The sequence below is a fragment of the Bos javanicus genome, chromosome 4 (genome assembly GCF_032452875.1).
Source record: "Bos javanicus breed banteng chromosome 4, ARS-OSU_banteng_1.0, whole genome shotgun sequence".
In the NCBI taxonomy this organism is placed as follows: Eukaryota; Metazoa; Chordata; class Mammalia; order Artiodactyla; family Bovidae; genus Bos; species Bos javanicus.
The window spans coordinates 58,180,036-58,196,720 of NC_083871.1; the positions used below are offsets into that span (position 1 = coordinate 58,180,036).

At 34.0% G+C, this 16,685-nt stretch overlaps 1 protein-coding gene across 2 annotated transcripts in view; it reads left to right on the plus strand.

Annotated features, from left to right (window-relative positions):
* IMMP2L (inner mitochondrial membrane peptidase subunit 2) overlaps positions 1 to 16,685 on the plus strand; it is a 963,981-nt gene that overhangs the window by 733,994 nt on the left and 213,302 nt on the right. For both annotated transcript variants that reach the window (XM_061414102.1, XM_061414107.1), the window contains exon 6: positions 3,788 to 3,890. In XM_061414102.1, coding sequence (XP_061270086.1) covers positions 3,788 to 3,890 — 103 coding nt within the window. The remainder of the gene's footprint in view (positions 1 to 3,787; positions 3,891 to 16,685) is intronic.

A 16,685-nucleotide genomic window follows, 5' to 3' on the forward strand; every position in this document is an offset into this window, starting at 1 on the left:
CTTACTAAGCTTACTGAGTTCCTACTATACATTAGAAATACATTGAGTGCTTTACTTAGAAAGTCTCAACTCTAAGAGAATCCATTTATCAAGTGCTTAATACATGCCACTTTTGTCCATAGAACAGTTTTTTGAGTTAGGTACTATTATTTGCCCCATTCTGCAAATATGGTAACTGACAGTTAAGACCTTTATCAACTGCCCCAAGGTTACATAAACTTTAAAGTTAAGTCAGACATCAACTCCAAGATAGGCTGTCTGCAGAGACTGTACTCTATAGCAGCCTCTCTGTTATATTGTCATCTAATTACTTAAGCTTTCTCTCAACCCCATTGTTGTTGTTGTTCAGTCACCGAATCCTGTCTGACTCTTTGTGACACCATGAACTGCAGCATGCCAGGCTTCCCTGTCCCTCACCATCTCCCTGAGTTTGTCCAAGTTCATGTTCAATCAGTGATGCCATCCAGCCATCTCATCCTCTGATACCCTCTTCCCCTGCCCTCAACCCCGTTCAGTTCAGTTCAGTTCAGTTCAGTCGCTCAGTTGTGTCTGACTCTTTGTGACCCCATGAATCGCAGCATGCCAGGCCTCCCTGTCCATCACCAACTCCCGGAGTTCACTCAAACTCATGTCCATCGAGTCAGTGATGCCATCCAGCCATCTCATCCTCTGTCATCCCCTTCTCCTCTTGCCCCCAATCCCTCCCAGCATCAGGGTCTTTTCCAATGAGTCAACTCTTCGCATGAGGTGGCCAAAGTACTGGAGTTTCAGCTTTAGCATCAGTCCTTCCAATGAACACCCAGGACCGATCTCCTTTAGGATGGACTGGTTGGACCTCTTTTCAGTCCAAGGGACTCTCAAGAGTCTTCTCCAAAAAGACTCAAAAGCATCAATTCTTCGGCGCTCAGCTTCTCAAAAGCATCAATTCTTCGGCGCTCAGCTTTCTTCACAGTCCAACTCTCACATCCATACATGACTACTGGAAAAACCATAGCCTTAACTAAACGGACCTTTGTTGGCAAAGTAATATATCTGCTTTGTAATATGCTATCTAGGTTGGTCATAACTTTCCTTCTAAGTTAGGGTGTGTCTAATCTGTCCCATTTTAAAAGCGGACAAATAGAGGTGGAAACTAAGTAACTTGCACAGGATTACTTGTGAGTAATATTAATAGCATCCAGTTTAAAACTGGTTTAGTCTATTTCAAGACTCTATGCACTTTATACTATATTATTCAATCTTTGTAACAGTATTTTTCATTCTTCAGTTATACATTCCTTTGGTCATACATTTAACAAATGTTTGTTGACCGCTTTGTACCGTGCATTCTTTTGCATGTATTTAAAATTTTTAAATAAGATAGTCAATGCAAGAAAATGTGCAACTATCACTAGCAATTTTATGATACTATGATTTTCTATCATAAATATCTTAACCTCTTGATTTATATGACATTGAAACTGAGTCTAAGTTTTGTATCAGATTCGGTTTCCAGAACAATATGCTTGACTTAAAACCTATCCTATAATTGCAGAGATGACTAGTTTTATTTCATAATTCTGCTTGAATGATTATTTAAGTAGACAAAATAGGTAATTGTTTCCTTTCTAAGTCCTTATCCAAAATAGTCAGTTTAATAAGGTAAACCAATATTTGGACTTATCAGGAGAATGTGCTTTGCCAACAAGTAAGTAAAAGGGTCTTTTCTGCATCATTAACACTTGATGTTGGGATAGTAGTTCTTAGAAAGAGTCTCATAATAAAAGCAGTAGTGATGTCAAGAACTAATTGACTGATTTTAATTGAAGAGCATTTATATGACAGTAAGATATATTCAACTTGGTTTTGCTTTTCTTTAAAAAGCTGAAACTCTTCTTCCCAGTAGCAATTAAAAATAAATAGCAGTCATTTACTTACTGTGGGCTTATAGTGGCCACAACATTGCTTCCTTGCATGAATGATTTACTGATCTAAAGCAAAGTAATTCAACACTGAAATTATCTTGAAAATTAAAAACCATTCTAGATAATGAATAGTTTCAATTTCTATAGCACCAATTTATCTATAGTTTTCCTTTTTAATGTATTCTTCTGCACATATACAACTTACTAACAAAAATGGTCTGATTGAGACTCTACCTCCATGAACTATGTGTAAAGCTCAGACTCTGGGGTTAAGTCTATAGACTTGGGAGTGACATTTATTCATTCAACTATCATTTACTGCAAAGTTTCTTTAAGCTAGATATTTTCTGGAATTCTTTGGGAATAAAAGAAGAAAAAAATTAGTCTCTGAAAAAGAATTATTATAGGCTTAGGATAATATTTAATCTAATTTCATCCCTTTTATTTAGTTATATTATAATTTATGTGACCAATCCCTTATTGATTATTTAAAAAGATACTTTTTTATTGCTGTAAAAGGCCGATGTTGAGCATATCTGGTAATAAATATTTGTTAGTATTTCTCATTATTTCCTTGGAATGTATTTCTAACAGTAAATAACTAGATTAAAAGAACATACATTTTAGTTTATTAATAAATTTGACAAAAGTCTACCCCAAATGGCAAAATAGGAAAAAAATTTATATCATTTTACATTGCTACCAACACAGTATGAGAGACCCTTTCCTTACTTCTTTTCTTGTCAGATTTCAGACGGAGAAGGCAATGGCACCCCACTCCAGTACTCTTGCCTGGAAAATCCCATGGACAGAGGGGCCTGGTAGGCTGCATTCCATGGAGTCGCTGAGAGTCAGACACAACTGAGCGACTTCACTTTCACTTTTCATTTTCATGCATTGGAGAAGGAAATGGCAACTCCCTCCACTGTTCTTGCCTGGAGAATCCCAGGGACAGGGGAGCCTGGTGGGCTGATGTCTATGGGGTCGCACAGAGTCGGACATGACTGAAGCAACTTAGCAGCAGCAGCAGCAGCAGCAGATTTCAGAAGATAGAATATCCCATTAAATGTACTTCATTGATCATTGCTCTTCAAATACTGTCTTTAAAATTGTTAAAAAGTTTCTCATTTTCAAGAATGATTTATAAAATCAAATGGCACTAATCAAAAATTTTCAGTTGACATTGTTAGTTTGTCTTTGAAGAGATTATCTAGCTTTCTTTCTTAAATATTCTGGATTTTAAAGCATTAAGAGGTTATGAAAATTCTGTCATTTGGTTTGGGACATTTATTTGACTAAAAAAGTGAAGACTGCAGCTGGCCTTATGACCAATGAGGTAAAAGCAAATGTCAGAAATGAAATAGATCTGTATTTTGTTGGGGCTTATTGGGTTTTATAAAAAAAAAATACAGGATATTATGAATTAAGTAGCAAACCATTTTCTTGTGCTAATGCATCTTGTTTAAGCACAAAATTCTACCTACAAAAATATGAAAACAAAATACTGTGGGTAGGTTTACAGAGTCCTGCTGCTGCTGCTGCTGCTGCTGCTAAGTCACTTCAGTCGTGTCCAACTCTGTGCGACCCCATAGATGGCAGCCCACCAGGCTCCACCATCCCTGGGATTCTTCTGGCAAGAGTACTGGAGTGGGTTGCCATTTCCTTCTCCAATGCATGAAAGTGAAAAGTGAACCATATCTTATTTAAAAATAAAATTCTACAGTAGCCTTACACTTAACTTATTATATAAGTTTATAAGATTATTATAGAATCGATTGCATTTTTATAATAGCAGTTTTGTCCTTCCTGAGTTTGTATGCTTCCCTATTTGAGCTCTTTTCTGATCTTTTCTCAATAGTTTTTTTTTTTTTTTTAATTTCTAGAACTATGGGACACAAAAACCGCTATGTCAAAGTCCCCCGTGGTCACATCTGGGTTGAAGGTGATCATCATGGACATAGTTTTGACAGTAATTCATTTGGGCCGGTAAGTCATCTTATTACTGATATGATTGGATTTCAAATATAGGAACACAAGTACATCACAGATGTTGCTCAGATAACCCGGTCAAGACTTGTCCACGAATGTTATAGTGGAACACTTTATGTTTGAAAATTTCCTTTTAAATATCATATGGATAACTTAAGCTGTCAGTGGGTGTGTAGGTGTGTGTGTGAGTGAGACATACATATTAGACAATTCAGGCAAGTGATGCTTTCAGCCTGCTATGATCTCAATAGAAATGTTTGTTTTTTTCTCACATATATGTTTTGTACCTTATGTTTTCAATTAGTGTTTGACAGAAATAAGTCAGTAGTTTAAAAGGGATTTATAATGGAAATCATATTGGTTAAGTAACATCTTTCAGCTTTTAATTTATAACAGAAATGTTCATGTTCTTATACCATGTTTATATTCCGTAAAATATGTGACTAAATTCATATTTTACAATTTTTTTTCAGTTTTGAATGCATACAGAAGTGCTCTATTTATGAACCTTTGTAATAACTCATTGTATAAAGAATATTTTAGTTAATGGAAACTGCATTATTTCTCTTTTATTAATAAGATTAAATCTGTTAAATGTATCATATTGGCCAAGTCCACATTAAAATGTAAACTTTAGTTTGGGTTTTAATTGAGAGAGTAAGTGTCTCTGAAATGAAGTGTTAAAAATGTTGTTGTTCTGTTATCTAGTCACCTATGTCTCTTTAAAATCCTAGATCTTCAACCCATTAGATTTTCCTATATCTAGACATGTCCTTACTTGTACGTATGTAAAAGATAATATTGAGCTCCGTTAGTTACATAGGTATGCAAAAATATTATTCACATCCTTTTGTCTAAAACAAAATGGTTGGTGGTCTTATATAAAACATTTTTCTTCACCTGTTGTGAGGAACCACTATTACCATCACTGCAGGAGCAGTCACTTTACTCATCTTTGACTAGAAGTACAAGAGGCTTGGGACTGGATAAATGTTTATGTGTGAAGTGGAAAGGAACTTTAGGAGACAACATCTACTTCTTTTTCTAGCTGCAGTGATACTAATGAAAATGCCTAAGGTCTTTCTTGCTTTTGCATAGTAATTATTAAAGAAATAAAATTTAATCGTTGTAAGGTGTATCAGAAATGAAGTGAACAGATTGGAATTGTTATAGAGGATCCCTTGAAGAGTGTAGTAAAAGTGACTGTCATGAAGAAACTTAGTAGCAACTTGAAAGTGAAAATAAATCACCTAAAAGCAGTTTTATTTCTTTTTCATCATTAAAATTAAATCTATTAAGTGTATCATGCTGGCCAAATCCACATTAAAATGTAAGTTTTAGTTTGGGTTTTAATTGTGAGGGTAAGTGACTCTGAAATGAAGTGTTAAAAATGTTGTTCTCTTATCCGTTGCACATGTGGGGTAAATAATTACTAATTTAATAAGTACTAAAGCTTGAAATTGAGTTGCTTTTTCTTTATTACCAAATGAAGCCAATGCAATCTTATCTATATAATTAGTATTATTGTCAGTTACTTGTATTCCAGAAACTTTCTTATTTGGGAGAGAAAAATTATTAATAGAGTTGATAGCCAGAATACTTGGAATTGCAATTCCAACCTTCAGGATCATATCTATTGTTCAGTTCTTTCTGGGTTCTCTTTCCTGCTGTGTACTTCATAGTAGTACTGTGAACCATTGAACTTTAAGTAGACCTATGAAAGTTGAAAATATATCAGCAATGAAAATATCTTCTGTCACTTATAAGCTTAAAAAAAGAAAGAAAGAAAAAGTGAGAGACGTATGAAGGGCAGTCTCATCGGGTTTATTACAATAAGAAACTACAATATGCAAAACATTGACAAATATATTCTGTGTAGGACCTTAATGCCATTGATTTACATCAAGTTTTTAAAGTAAATATACTTGAATTTACAACTTGAACCAGTAACATGAGTCAGAGACATAGAACCACTTTGAAATTTAGTGATTTTCTTCTTTTTATAATGGATATAAATATATAGATGCAGAATGGCCTTTGGTTCACAAGTTGGAATAAACTATAAATTTCCATTTACTTAATTTGTATTGTTTTATTTGTCAAAATTAGATGAAGAACCTGTACTAGAATGAAAGAAAACATTTGTCACATCAAATACTAACCTATTTGTATTTATGACTTTTAGTACATATATTTTTACCCTTACAGTAGATTTCATATTTACGTTCCAATAGCATTTATGACTAGGAATAGTGATTAGTAATGATGCTCCTAAATGAGTTTAAAAGAATAGAGGGGGAAAAAAAGTGAATTAAAGGCCTACCATTTTTTTTTTTAAACAGTAGGCTTTTTATTTATTAAGAGGTAGACAGATGAACATGGAAGGCTGGCCCATTTTAACTTACCCGAAGTTCATATTGCACAGCATTCATCCATCCTACACTGTCAGAAATCTTAAAAGAAATACCCAAGACTGCCAGAAGGATTTTTCTTCCTACTTCTTCTTAGCAAGAAGAGTCAATGAACTGCTTGCAAAGAGTGAGTGAAGTCACTCAGTCGTATCCGACTCTTTGCGACCCCATGGACTGTAGCCTACCAGGCTCCTCCATCCATGGAATTTTCCAGGCAAGAGTACTGGAGTGGGTTGCCATTTCCTTCTCCAAGGCCTACCATCTTTATTTAAAGCTAAACTCTGATGTTTGAGTACAGAGATTTCGTATTACATTTTTGACCAATTAATGGTTATCTGAATATTTTAATTATTTTAATATTTTTATACTTCTAAAAAATAACAACTAAAGTTTTACAATTCTAAAAAAAAGCAAAATAATCTTGAATCTTAAAATACATATGGACTTGAAAGCTGTTATATTTTTCCAATAATTCTCAGTTGAAGTTTTTGACTTATCCATCAGTAATACTGGAGAGTGTGGAAGGTCAGAAAGTTTCAGGCTTTCTGGATTGTTGATTTATTTCTCCCCCTTGGAACAGGGAATGCACTTTTCCTGAAAGTAAGCTCCCTATCTAAAATTAGCCAAAATTGTCTCTAGGATGCTTATCTTGACTTTGTAGAAATTGACTGAAGCCTTTACCCTTCGTTTCCCTCCCAAATAACTTCAGAATTGTAGCCAACTATGTTTAACATCCTTTAACTTTTTGAACTGTAATTATACTTTATCATAGAATCTCTTCAATTTATTTTAAATTTTGCCTATGGGTAATCACGTTGGAGTTGACTTTTTCCATATTCAAGTAAATTTTTAGCTGTAATCTAGAAAAGAAGAAGAAAAGAATATCTTACTCTATTTTTTCCCTCATTTGTTCTAAAATTTCCTATTTATTTTTTAATCTTTGAATTTTCTTTTCTGATTTGGTTTATTGCCACTGTATGTAGGCTCAAGAGGGAATTAAATAGTTTTATGGATGAAAGATGAGTAATGGGTTATAAATTTAAAGATAGCAAAGTTGTAATAGTAATAGAATGCATTACAACAGAATAAGATCCGAAATCTGCACTTTTCACTTGTAGAGAATGATGTTATGGAGAGAATCCAGTAGACTCCTTTACGAACATAGAGTAAAACGGAAAATCAGATAACTTTAGTTTTGGACCTCGTCAATCACATAACTTATATGGTCTACATTTCCTTATGTATAAAAGGAAGAATTTCCTCTCCTCTCAATTCATCTTTCATTTCAGTTCAGTTCAGTTGCTCAGTCGTGTTCGACTCTTTGCGACCCCATGAATCTCAGCACGCCAGGCCTCCCTGTCCATCACCAACTCCTGGAGTTTATCCAAACTCATGTCCATTGAGTCGGTGATGACATCTAACCATCTCATTCCCTGTCGTCCCCTTCTCCTCCTGCCCTCAATCTTTCCCAGCATCAGGGTCTTTTCCAATGAGTCAGCTCTTCGCATCAGGTGGCCAAAGTATTGGAGTTTCAGCTTTAGCATCAGTCCTTCCAATGAACACCCAGGACTGATCTCCTTTAGGATGGACTGGTTGGATCTCCTTGCAGTCCAAGGGACTCTCAAGAGTCTTCTCCAACACCACAGTTCAAAAGCATCAATTCTTTGGCACTCAGGTTTCTTCACAGTCCAACTCTCACATCCATACATCTTAAATAGTTATTTAATATAATGAGCATCAGTTCAGTTCAGCCGCTCAGTCGTGTCCGACTCTTCGTGACCCCATGGACCACAGCACATATAATTTATTTACTACTGCTACTGAGCTACTGAGTCGCTTCAGTCGTGTCCGACTCTTCGTGACCCCATAGACAGCAGCCCACTAGGCTCCCCCGTCCCTGGGATTCTCCAGGCAAGAACACTGGAGTGGGTTGCCATTTCCTTCTCCAGTGCATGAAAGTGGAAAGTGAAAGTGAAGTCGCTCAGTCGTGTCTGACTCAGCGACCCCATGGACTGCAGCCTACCAGGCTCCTCCATCCATGGGATTTTCCAGGCAAGAGTACTGGAGTGGGGTGCCATTGCCTTCTCTGATAATTTATTTAATGCACTTCTATTTCAGATTGTTGAGGATGTTCACTAGAAACAGTGATGTGTTTTTGAATATATATATATATATATAGAAAAAATTTTTAAAGAACATCTTCAGCAACCTAAAATAGGAATACAATTTAAGTATGTTTTATCAATAGGATGAAATATTATGCAGTCATTACAAATCTGTATCTGTGAAGAATTTAATGACAGCACATTCATGGTATTGTTTTAAGTGAGTACATGAAACTGAAAAATAGATTACAATGTTATGTTAATTGAGCCGGGAGTTATGATTATGGTCAATTCTTTTTTATACCTTTGCACTTCACTATATTGTAAAAGGTCTACAGCAAGTTTTTATTATTTTTATAATCAGAAGAAAACTAAATATTAAAAAAAATAAGATAAAGATGATTAAAGTAATGAATTCTAAGTTTTATTCTAAATTCTCTAAAAATGGTTTATAATGCCATGGCCAAAGGGAAGAATATTTATATCACAGATGTGATTGGGTAAAAAATGTTTCAATTATGAATGTCTCTATGGAAGATCTATGTACCAAATCTCTTGAATATATCATCATTGTACAATGATAGAAACTGTCCAATCTTCTCATAATATGGATTCACTAATATATGACTTTAGCTCAGATTTCCAGTGTGAAAAATATACTTTGTTAGCATCCTTTAAGGTTTTTATTATTGTCTGAAAATGTTTTTCAGTACATATTACTGCTTGATTTCACTGGAGTATGCATTAAAGATAGCTAATGGTTGCTTAGAAAATTCAGAAAGCACTTCTCTTAATAATTTTTTGCTCTGTGAAAGACATTATAGCCTTTCCCTTTACCATCCCTACTTCTGTGTAGATGGAATTAATATAATTTCTATTGAGGTATGTTCTTTGCCACCACCCAAAAATAAGTGATTACAATAGATATTATTGAATTTTCTGCTTGCTTTAGAAGGAAAGCACATAAAAGTCAAGCTTTTTTTTTGTATGTGTGTGCACATAGCTATGAATTTTCAAATAGTGATTTTTAAACTATTTCAGATTAGCAGACTGTTCGTCAAGTAAGAAGACAGTTCTTTTTTTTTGATTTATTATAAATATTCATTTTATTACTTATATTTGAAATGGTTTCATAGATACCCATTCTTTTTGGTGAAAACATAGATTGACACTTTCTATGGCCTCCATTTAGCTTGTACATTCCCTATCTTTCAATTTCTTTCAGTTGAATCTAGTTTTAAGTCACAAGCCACTGAAATTCATTCATTACTTGCTGTATAAAGATTTGTTGTCAGAATGTATGTCATAATTGAAATTCTTGGGTTATAGTATCTAAAATAAATAATGTTTTTAATTTCATTCACCAAAGGATATTAAGGAGGAAAAAAAAAAAACATTTCAGGTGGCATGACCTTTCTAGTCTATATAAAAGTGTTTTGACTTTTAGATTTGTGGTCATAGTGTCACCTTGTGAACAATTTCTATGTGGGAACCATGAAGCAGAACTGAACAATTGGATGCAGAAACTATGTATGATATACTGCCTCTATCTAAGAGAGGAAACCAGGGAATTATACTAAATATGAATTCTTTTTTAGTTCCAAGTCATTTGGAAAAAAGCTAACTCAATCACTTATTTCATAGATGCCTAATTAAATAAAATACTAGCCCCCTAAAATGTTTTCTTGAAGGAAATATGTCTAATAGATAATAGTTTTTAAATAATTGAGTATTAGAAATATTCTTTCTTAATTACATGATTGATGATCTAAAAATGATAATCTATAAGAAAGCATTGAAATGAAGATGAAAATTCCATTAACCTCCTTTTGAACTTAGCAAAATTCAAAACATTTTTTACTTTTTACAAAAGTACCGAAAAGTAAAGGAGAGGAAAAGTAAAGTTTATGTTTTCCTATTATGTAAGTCTTTTGTTCTGTCTTCAAGACAAATTTTTGAACATCTTTCAGTTATCCATATTGATTTTAGCCTGGATTGCGCTGGCTGGAATGGATCAGGAGAGATGAGGATTGTATTAACTACAAAGAGAGTACTAGATTAAGTAATATGTGGGAAATGAACATTGAAAGAGGTTTATTAGTCATTCCTATTTTGAATTTTCTCCCTATGTTATGCATTTTTCGTAAAAAAAAAAAAAAAAGAAGAAGAAGAAATACAATATGTGATCAGGGCAACAAAATAAGGTTCTTGGAGATACAACGAGGCTAACAGGAAGAGTAAGGGAAGGAGTATTATATTTTATAGACCAATTGACAAAGGGAAGCATTGGAATGGAGTTTGGGGACATGTTTGAAAGATTCAGGGTGTAAGGACAGAGATTCAAGTTGTGGATGATAGGAGTACACTGAACCTGGGAGTCTCCCCAATGCTTTCACCACTGTCATCAAGAGATGCCTTGATGCCTAGAAAGAGCATAAGTGGGTCAGTAGATAGAACGACTGAGGTATAAGCCCAGCCTGGAAGGAGGCAGATAAATAATAGGGCAGAAAACAACACAGCACTTTAAGTAGAGGTGTGAGACAGATCCTCTTAGAAGAGTAGACATCTGTGTACTGAAAACCCATAAGAAAAACCTATAAAATCTTCTGAGAGGGTTTGGTAAAACAGAGTGTTCTGAAATCCATGAAAATAATAATTATTTGGTACAATCTCATACTGCAAAAAAACACTCTGGATGCCACAGGTTTTGTGAATGAAGTGGTTTATGCTTGGAGTGGTTAATATGTTTCAGCTGCATTGAAAACATTGTTTGAACAGTACAGAATATTCTTGTGGACTTTTGAGAATGAATTGACATTTCATTTTATGTATTGTTAAGTGTAGCATTTTCCTTGTGTAAATTCTCTTCTTCAGATAGAATAACTTTTATTTAAAATCAGCCATCTTCAAATAAAGAAAAAGGTCATTAGAATATGTTGACAGAATTCAAGTAAAGTGTTCTGTTCACACTTTCTTTGAAATATGTTGCTTAGACTTTAATTGGTTGTATTTTCCAGTTTCCTTGTAGTACATGCTATTGTTCATTAAAACTTTTGTTAGGAACTAAAACGATCTCTCTTTGTAGAAGAATATTTGTGATAGAAGTCCCTTGGTTCCAAAAATCATAAAAGCTTACTTTGGTGTTTTCCTTCAATTGTTTTTCACAGTTTCTTTTAAACAGTGCCAGAATCTAGCAACCTCACATATTTTACTTAGGTATAATTCTTACTTGGGTGGTATAGACAAAAGCATGTATTTCATAAAAAGGCCAAAGCCAATGAGAAGCAATACCATAATAATGAAAATATCTGTATATCCAAAGTGCTAAGTCTCAGAAAAGAATCAATTCTCTGGAGCAATATTCAAAACAGAGAAATGTTCATACAGCAAAAAGAAACAAAAAAGCCCACAAAAATCCCTTAGGATCAGCATCAGTGTTGGTTGGATTTAGTTATAATACAATTAGAACATCTATATAAATTATATCTATATATGTATATATATGATTGTTTTAAAGAGCATGGAAACATAATACCAACTAGAGCTAGTGGTGAAGTACATCTTCCTTCCCATGAGAACAGAGACAAACTGAGCTTCCGTTTCTACCAAATCAAATTTTGCTTGTTTTAATTATTCTGCTACATAGAAATCATTTTCCACATGATTTCATTTTCAGATAGGAGAAATGTCAGCAGAATTGTCATTAAATTTCATTGCTATGGCAGATACTATCCCTTAGGGCCATTTAGTTAGAATTAAGCATGTCCATTACACTAGAAATGTTATATTTACTGACAGTGGGTCAGGAGACAAAAATTAGTGAAATATATGCAGTATTATTAATTTAGCAGTTTTACAAATTCTCAAAAATTTTAAGTGGGATTGAAATCATTATCTTATTATTTATAAGACATAATCAGTGTCTATATTACATGTCTACATAGAAAAATAAAATGAAAAATATAAGGAGCTCAAAAGAGAAGAAAAATCTACTGACTAGCCTAAACAATATAAGGAGAAAAAAAACATCAGCTCTTGAATACTTTGCAGTTTAAGGTTTGAGATTGAATTTCCTCATTTCAATAGATATTTATTTATAAAATATGTACTATTTCCTGTCTACCTCTTCAAGTGCAAAACAATGTAAATGACTTTGTCCTTCTGCTGAGCTTCTCAGAGATGACTTTCTTTAGAAATTTTTAATTTTCCTAAAGCTTTTCTTCAGTCAATTCAGTTCAGCCGCTCAGTTGTGTCTGACTCTTTGTGACCCCATGAACCGCAGCACGCCAGGTCTCCCTGTCCATCACCGACTCCCAGAGTCCACCCAAACCCGTGTCCACCGAGTCCTAAAAAATGGCTTTGATTTGTGTCAGCATCTTATTGGGCTATTTCCTGAAAAAAACTTGCAAAAGAATTAAAAGATCAGTTTGATTGTCAAAGATTTAGACAATTCTTTTCTGTGTAATGAGCCATCTATGGAGTCTGTAATGAAGTAAAATAACCATAGTTTTAGATATTATCCACTGGAAGACCCATGTGGGTTTGTGTTATGTTAACATTTGTCTACCTTGATGAATCAAACAAGTGAAAATGGAATTCTTTATTACAGTGTCAGAGTCAGAACCATGAGGTGTGTTCTACTGATGGGGCATCACAGGCCCCATCACTTTTTCACAAAATAACATTGATTCCTATAATATGGTTCCTAGGTATTTCTGTTCCAACTCATCCTCCTGTAAGCAAGAGTTTTTCTTAAAAGAACTCTGATCACATCATTTCACTTCTTGAAATAATATCATCAGCTGACAGCACCTATCGTGCTTAATGAAGAAATGTTAGAAGCTTTCTTTCCCTCTTAAATCAGAAATAAAACAAGAAGGTTAGCTTACCACCTCTGTTCAACACTGTGCTAAAGGTCATTGCCAGTGCAGATTAAGGCAAGAAAAAATAGAAAATGTGGCAATTGGAAAGGAAAATTCCAAAGTTTTTTTGTTCTCAAGTGTATTATTGTCTAGTTAGAAAACCTAAGAGGAATCTGCAGAATTATTCAGACAAGTACGCAAGTTTGTTTGTGTAAGAGCTATCATGTACGGTGACAAACAGGTCTAGACTTCATCAACAAATAGAAAACACCTTTAAAGAACTTGCCATTGGAAATAGCAATAAAAAATGCAGGATAGTGGTTAGCTTTGGAAGGCATGGAGTGAACGTAGGTGGAGATGGGTGAACAGGGACACCAAAGTACTGGTACTGTCTTAAACCTTAAACAGGCTGGTAATGATATAGCTGTTCATTATATTATGCGTTATACTTTGTATGTCTGAAGTGGAATATTTTTAACAACTACATAAATATTAAAAGTTGGCTTCAGTGGCCACACTAAACTCATGGCAGATCTTTCTAATAGGTTTGGGTCATGAGGTATGGAGGTCCACATGCCACACATCTAAATATTTTATAGCTATAAATCAAGTTGATCTTTTCTCTTAACTTGACAACTATACCTGCATATGGCTAAAACCAGCAAACATATGAAAGATGATGGAATTTAATTATTATAAGTCTATGTATTCTACTGAAAGGCCTGGGATATTTGAAAAAGTAATGTAAAACATATAATTCATAAATTATTATATGTTTATTCATAAAATTTTTCTGACCTCCATTTTAGCAAAATCACAATATTGTTATAATATTTTCACATAATTTGCATTTTACTTAAACAATAATTATATAAAGGATTAAAATATTTAATTACATTAGAGTATAGAAAATTTGAATATATATTTATCAAAATGGAAATGAAAAAATGGAAAAGTAATTTTTTCAAATTTTTCTAAAAGTTTTTTGTAAAACATCAAAAAACCAGGAGTTGGTGATAGACAGGGAAGCCTGGCGTGCTGCAGTCCATGGGGTTTCAAAGAGTTGGAAACAACTGAGTGACTGAACTGAACTGAAAATATAAAAAATACCTCTTAAAAGTCAAAAGGCAAAGTGACTACTAATGAACATAAAAATTATATAAAAATTATTGAATTTTTAGGTATTCAAAGAATTTAATATTTTAAAATATTTTTATAAAAGTATATCTATTTACAGTTTGAGGGTTTGAGTTCGATATATTTGTCCATGAAAAACGTCTATATTACCCTTTATGCATATCATATCCTAAACTACATATATGAAAATTTAAGAAGCACTTAAGCATTAAAATTTTTTGCTCAGGAGGGTAATGAGTAAGAAAAGGCATGTCAGCAAGACTGATCTGGGAAAATAATGAGAGATTAGATTGCAAATAGACCACAGGTAGAGAATGCAATTTGGAGTAGGCAATGGCACCCCACTCCAGTGCTCTTGCCTGGAAAATCCTATGGATGGAAGAGCCTGGTAGGCTGCAGTCCATGGGGTCGCTAAGAGTCTGATACGACTGAGTGACTTCACTTTCAATTTTCACTTTCATGCATTGGAGAAGGAAATGGCAACCCACTCCAGTGTTCTTCCCTGGAGAATCCCAGGGAAGGGGAGCCTGGTGGGCTGCCGTCTATGGGGTCACACAGAGTCGGACATGACTGAAGTGACTTAGCAGCAGCAGAGAATGCAATTACTCAATGATATTATTGGTTAAGTGGAAGATGATAAAGTGGCAATAATAGAAATATGAAGAAGTGTGTTGATTTGAGTTTTTAGGAAATAAGAATTGATTGGATTTTTGTTAGATTCCTTTGACTAGAATTAACTCACTCTATCTGTTAGGGAAGTTCCCAGCTCAAATACTCAGTTACCTTCACGCTCACCTATGATGGATCACATCTTAAAATTGAGCATGATGAGCTTTAATCATAATGATAGTTTTGTGATGATCTTTATATGGAAGAACAAAAGATGGAAGTGACAAGGTAATGTCTCCAAGCTTCTTTGGTTAGCAAAATGTATGTAGAGATATTGTGGCAGTCTTGGCTACCTGGTGAGAATTGTGCTCATACTGATTAGACTTGCTATTCTGACCTTAGGAAAGAGAACTGAGTTTTGCTTATGACTCCTTAGCACTTAAAGACAAGTATTATTCCATCAAAATTCTGTTGTCAGGACTTTCCGGGTGGTCTAGTGGTTAAGACTCCAGGCTTTTACTCTAGAGATGCAATTTCCACCCCTGGTCAGGGAAGTAAGATCCTCATGCCACTCAGAGTGCTCCCTCCTGTCCCCCCACAAAAAACATTTCTGTTCTTTTACATTTAGCATCCATGTCAGCTGATCAACTACTCATCCATTTCACAGGCCTTCTCTGCTCCTTTTCTAAAGTTCTTACCTATTCCAAAGGGTGGAAGATGAATCCAAGAATGTAGAGGCTAATGAGAAGGAAACATATTATGTAAAATAAATATTTTGATTGTTGGCCAACAGAAAAGCAGGTTTAAAATTTTCTTTTATTATTTGAAATGTAGTATATAGAATATACTTCATTTCAGTAGTTTTAGAAAGCAAGAAAAAATCATTAGTTTTGATGAAGGAATGATGTAGAGTATTTGCACTAATTTCCACTTACATTAACTGATCATCCCTTTAAATAAAATTTTAGTATTTCTATAATGGTATTCTGTTCAGTGGAAGGAAAGGGGAAATTAAATGGCTTCATCAAGTTGTAGAATTTGGGGCCTTGCTTTTTTCTGAATCACTAAACCTGGTTTTCATAAAGGTAATAATTATTAACTAGAATTTACTTTAGACTAACAACTACATTAGGCTAAAGTTTTACATAGACCCCCAGTGATTTTATTTATAGTTGAAGGGCTTTAACTGAACATTTTCAAAGCTACTTAAATCTCTCTTGTTGTGAAATGTATTTGCCTATTCCCTACAGAGGCTTTAAACTCTATCTGCCTAGTATTTACTAAGAAGCTGCAGTCAAATGAAAGATTCTTCTCAAATGAGCCATGATTATATTTAGGTTGTTCATATAAATTAAGTTTCACTTCAAAAAAAAAACCTAATAAGATTATAAATTATGTAATTTCTCCAAGTCATTATGGAATTATACAATCTCTGGTCTAGGAAATGTTCTAACCTTAAAATATTTGGTCCAGAGGCTTTTAAAACAAAATTACTTAATTTTATGCTGGTTTTGACATTAGCAAAAAGCAAACCAAAAAAAAAGTATTTGCTGAGTCTTTTAAATAAAGAAAATTTATGTATTGCATAGGGAATGGTAATACCATTAAATGAATGAATTATTCTTTAAATCTAAAGACATGATTTCAATGGACTGTTATCTTCATATT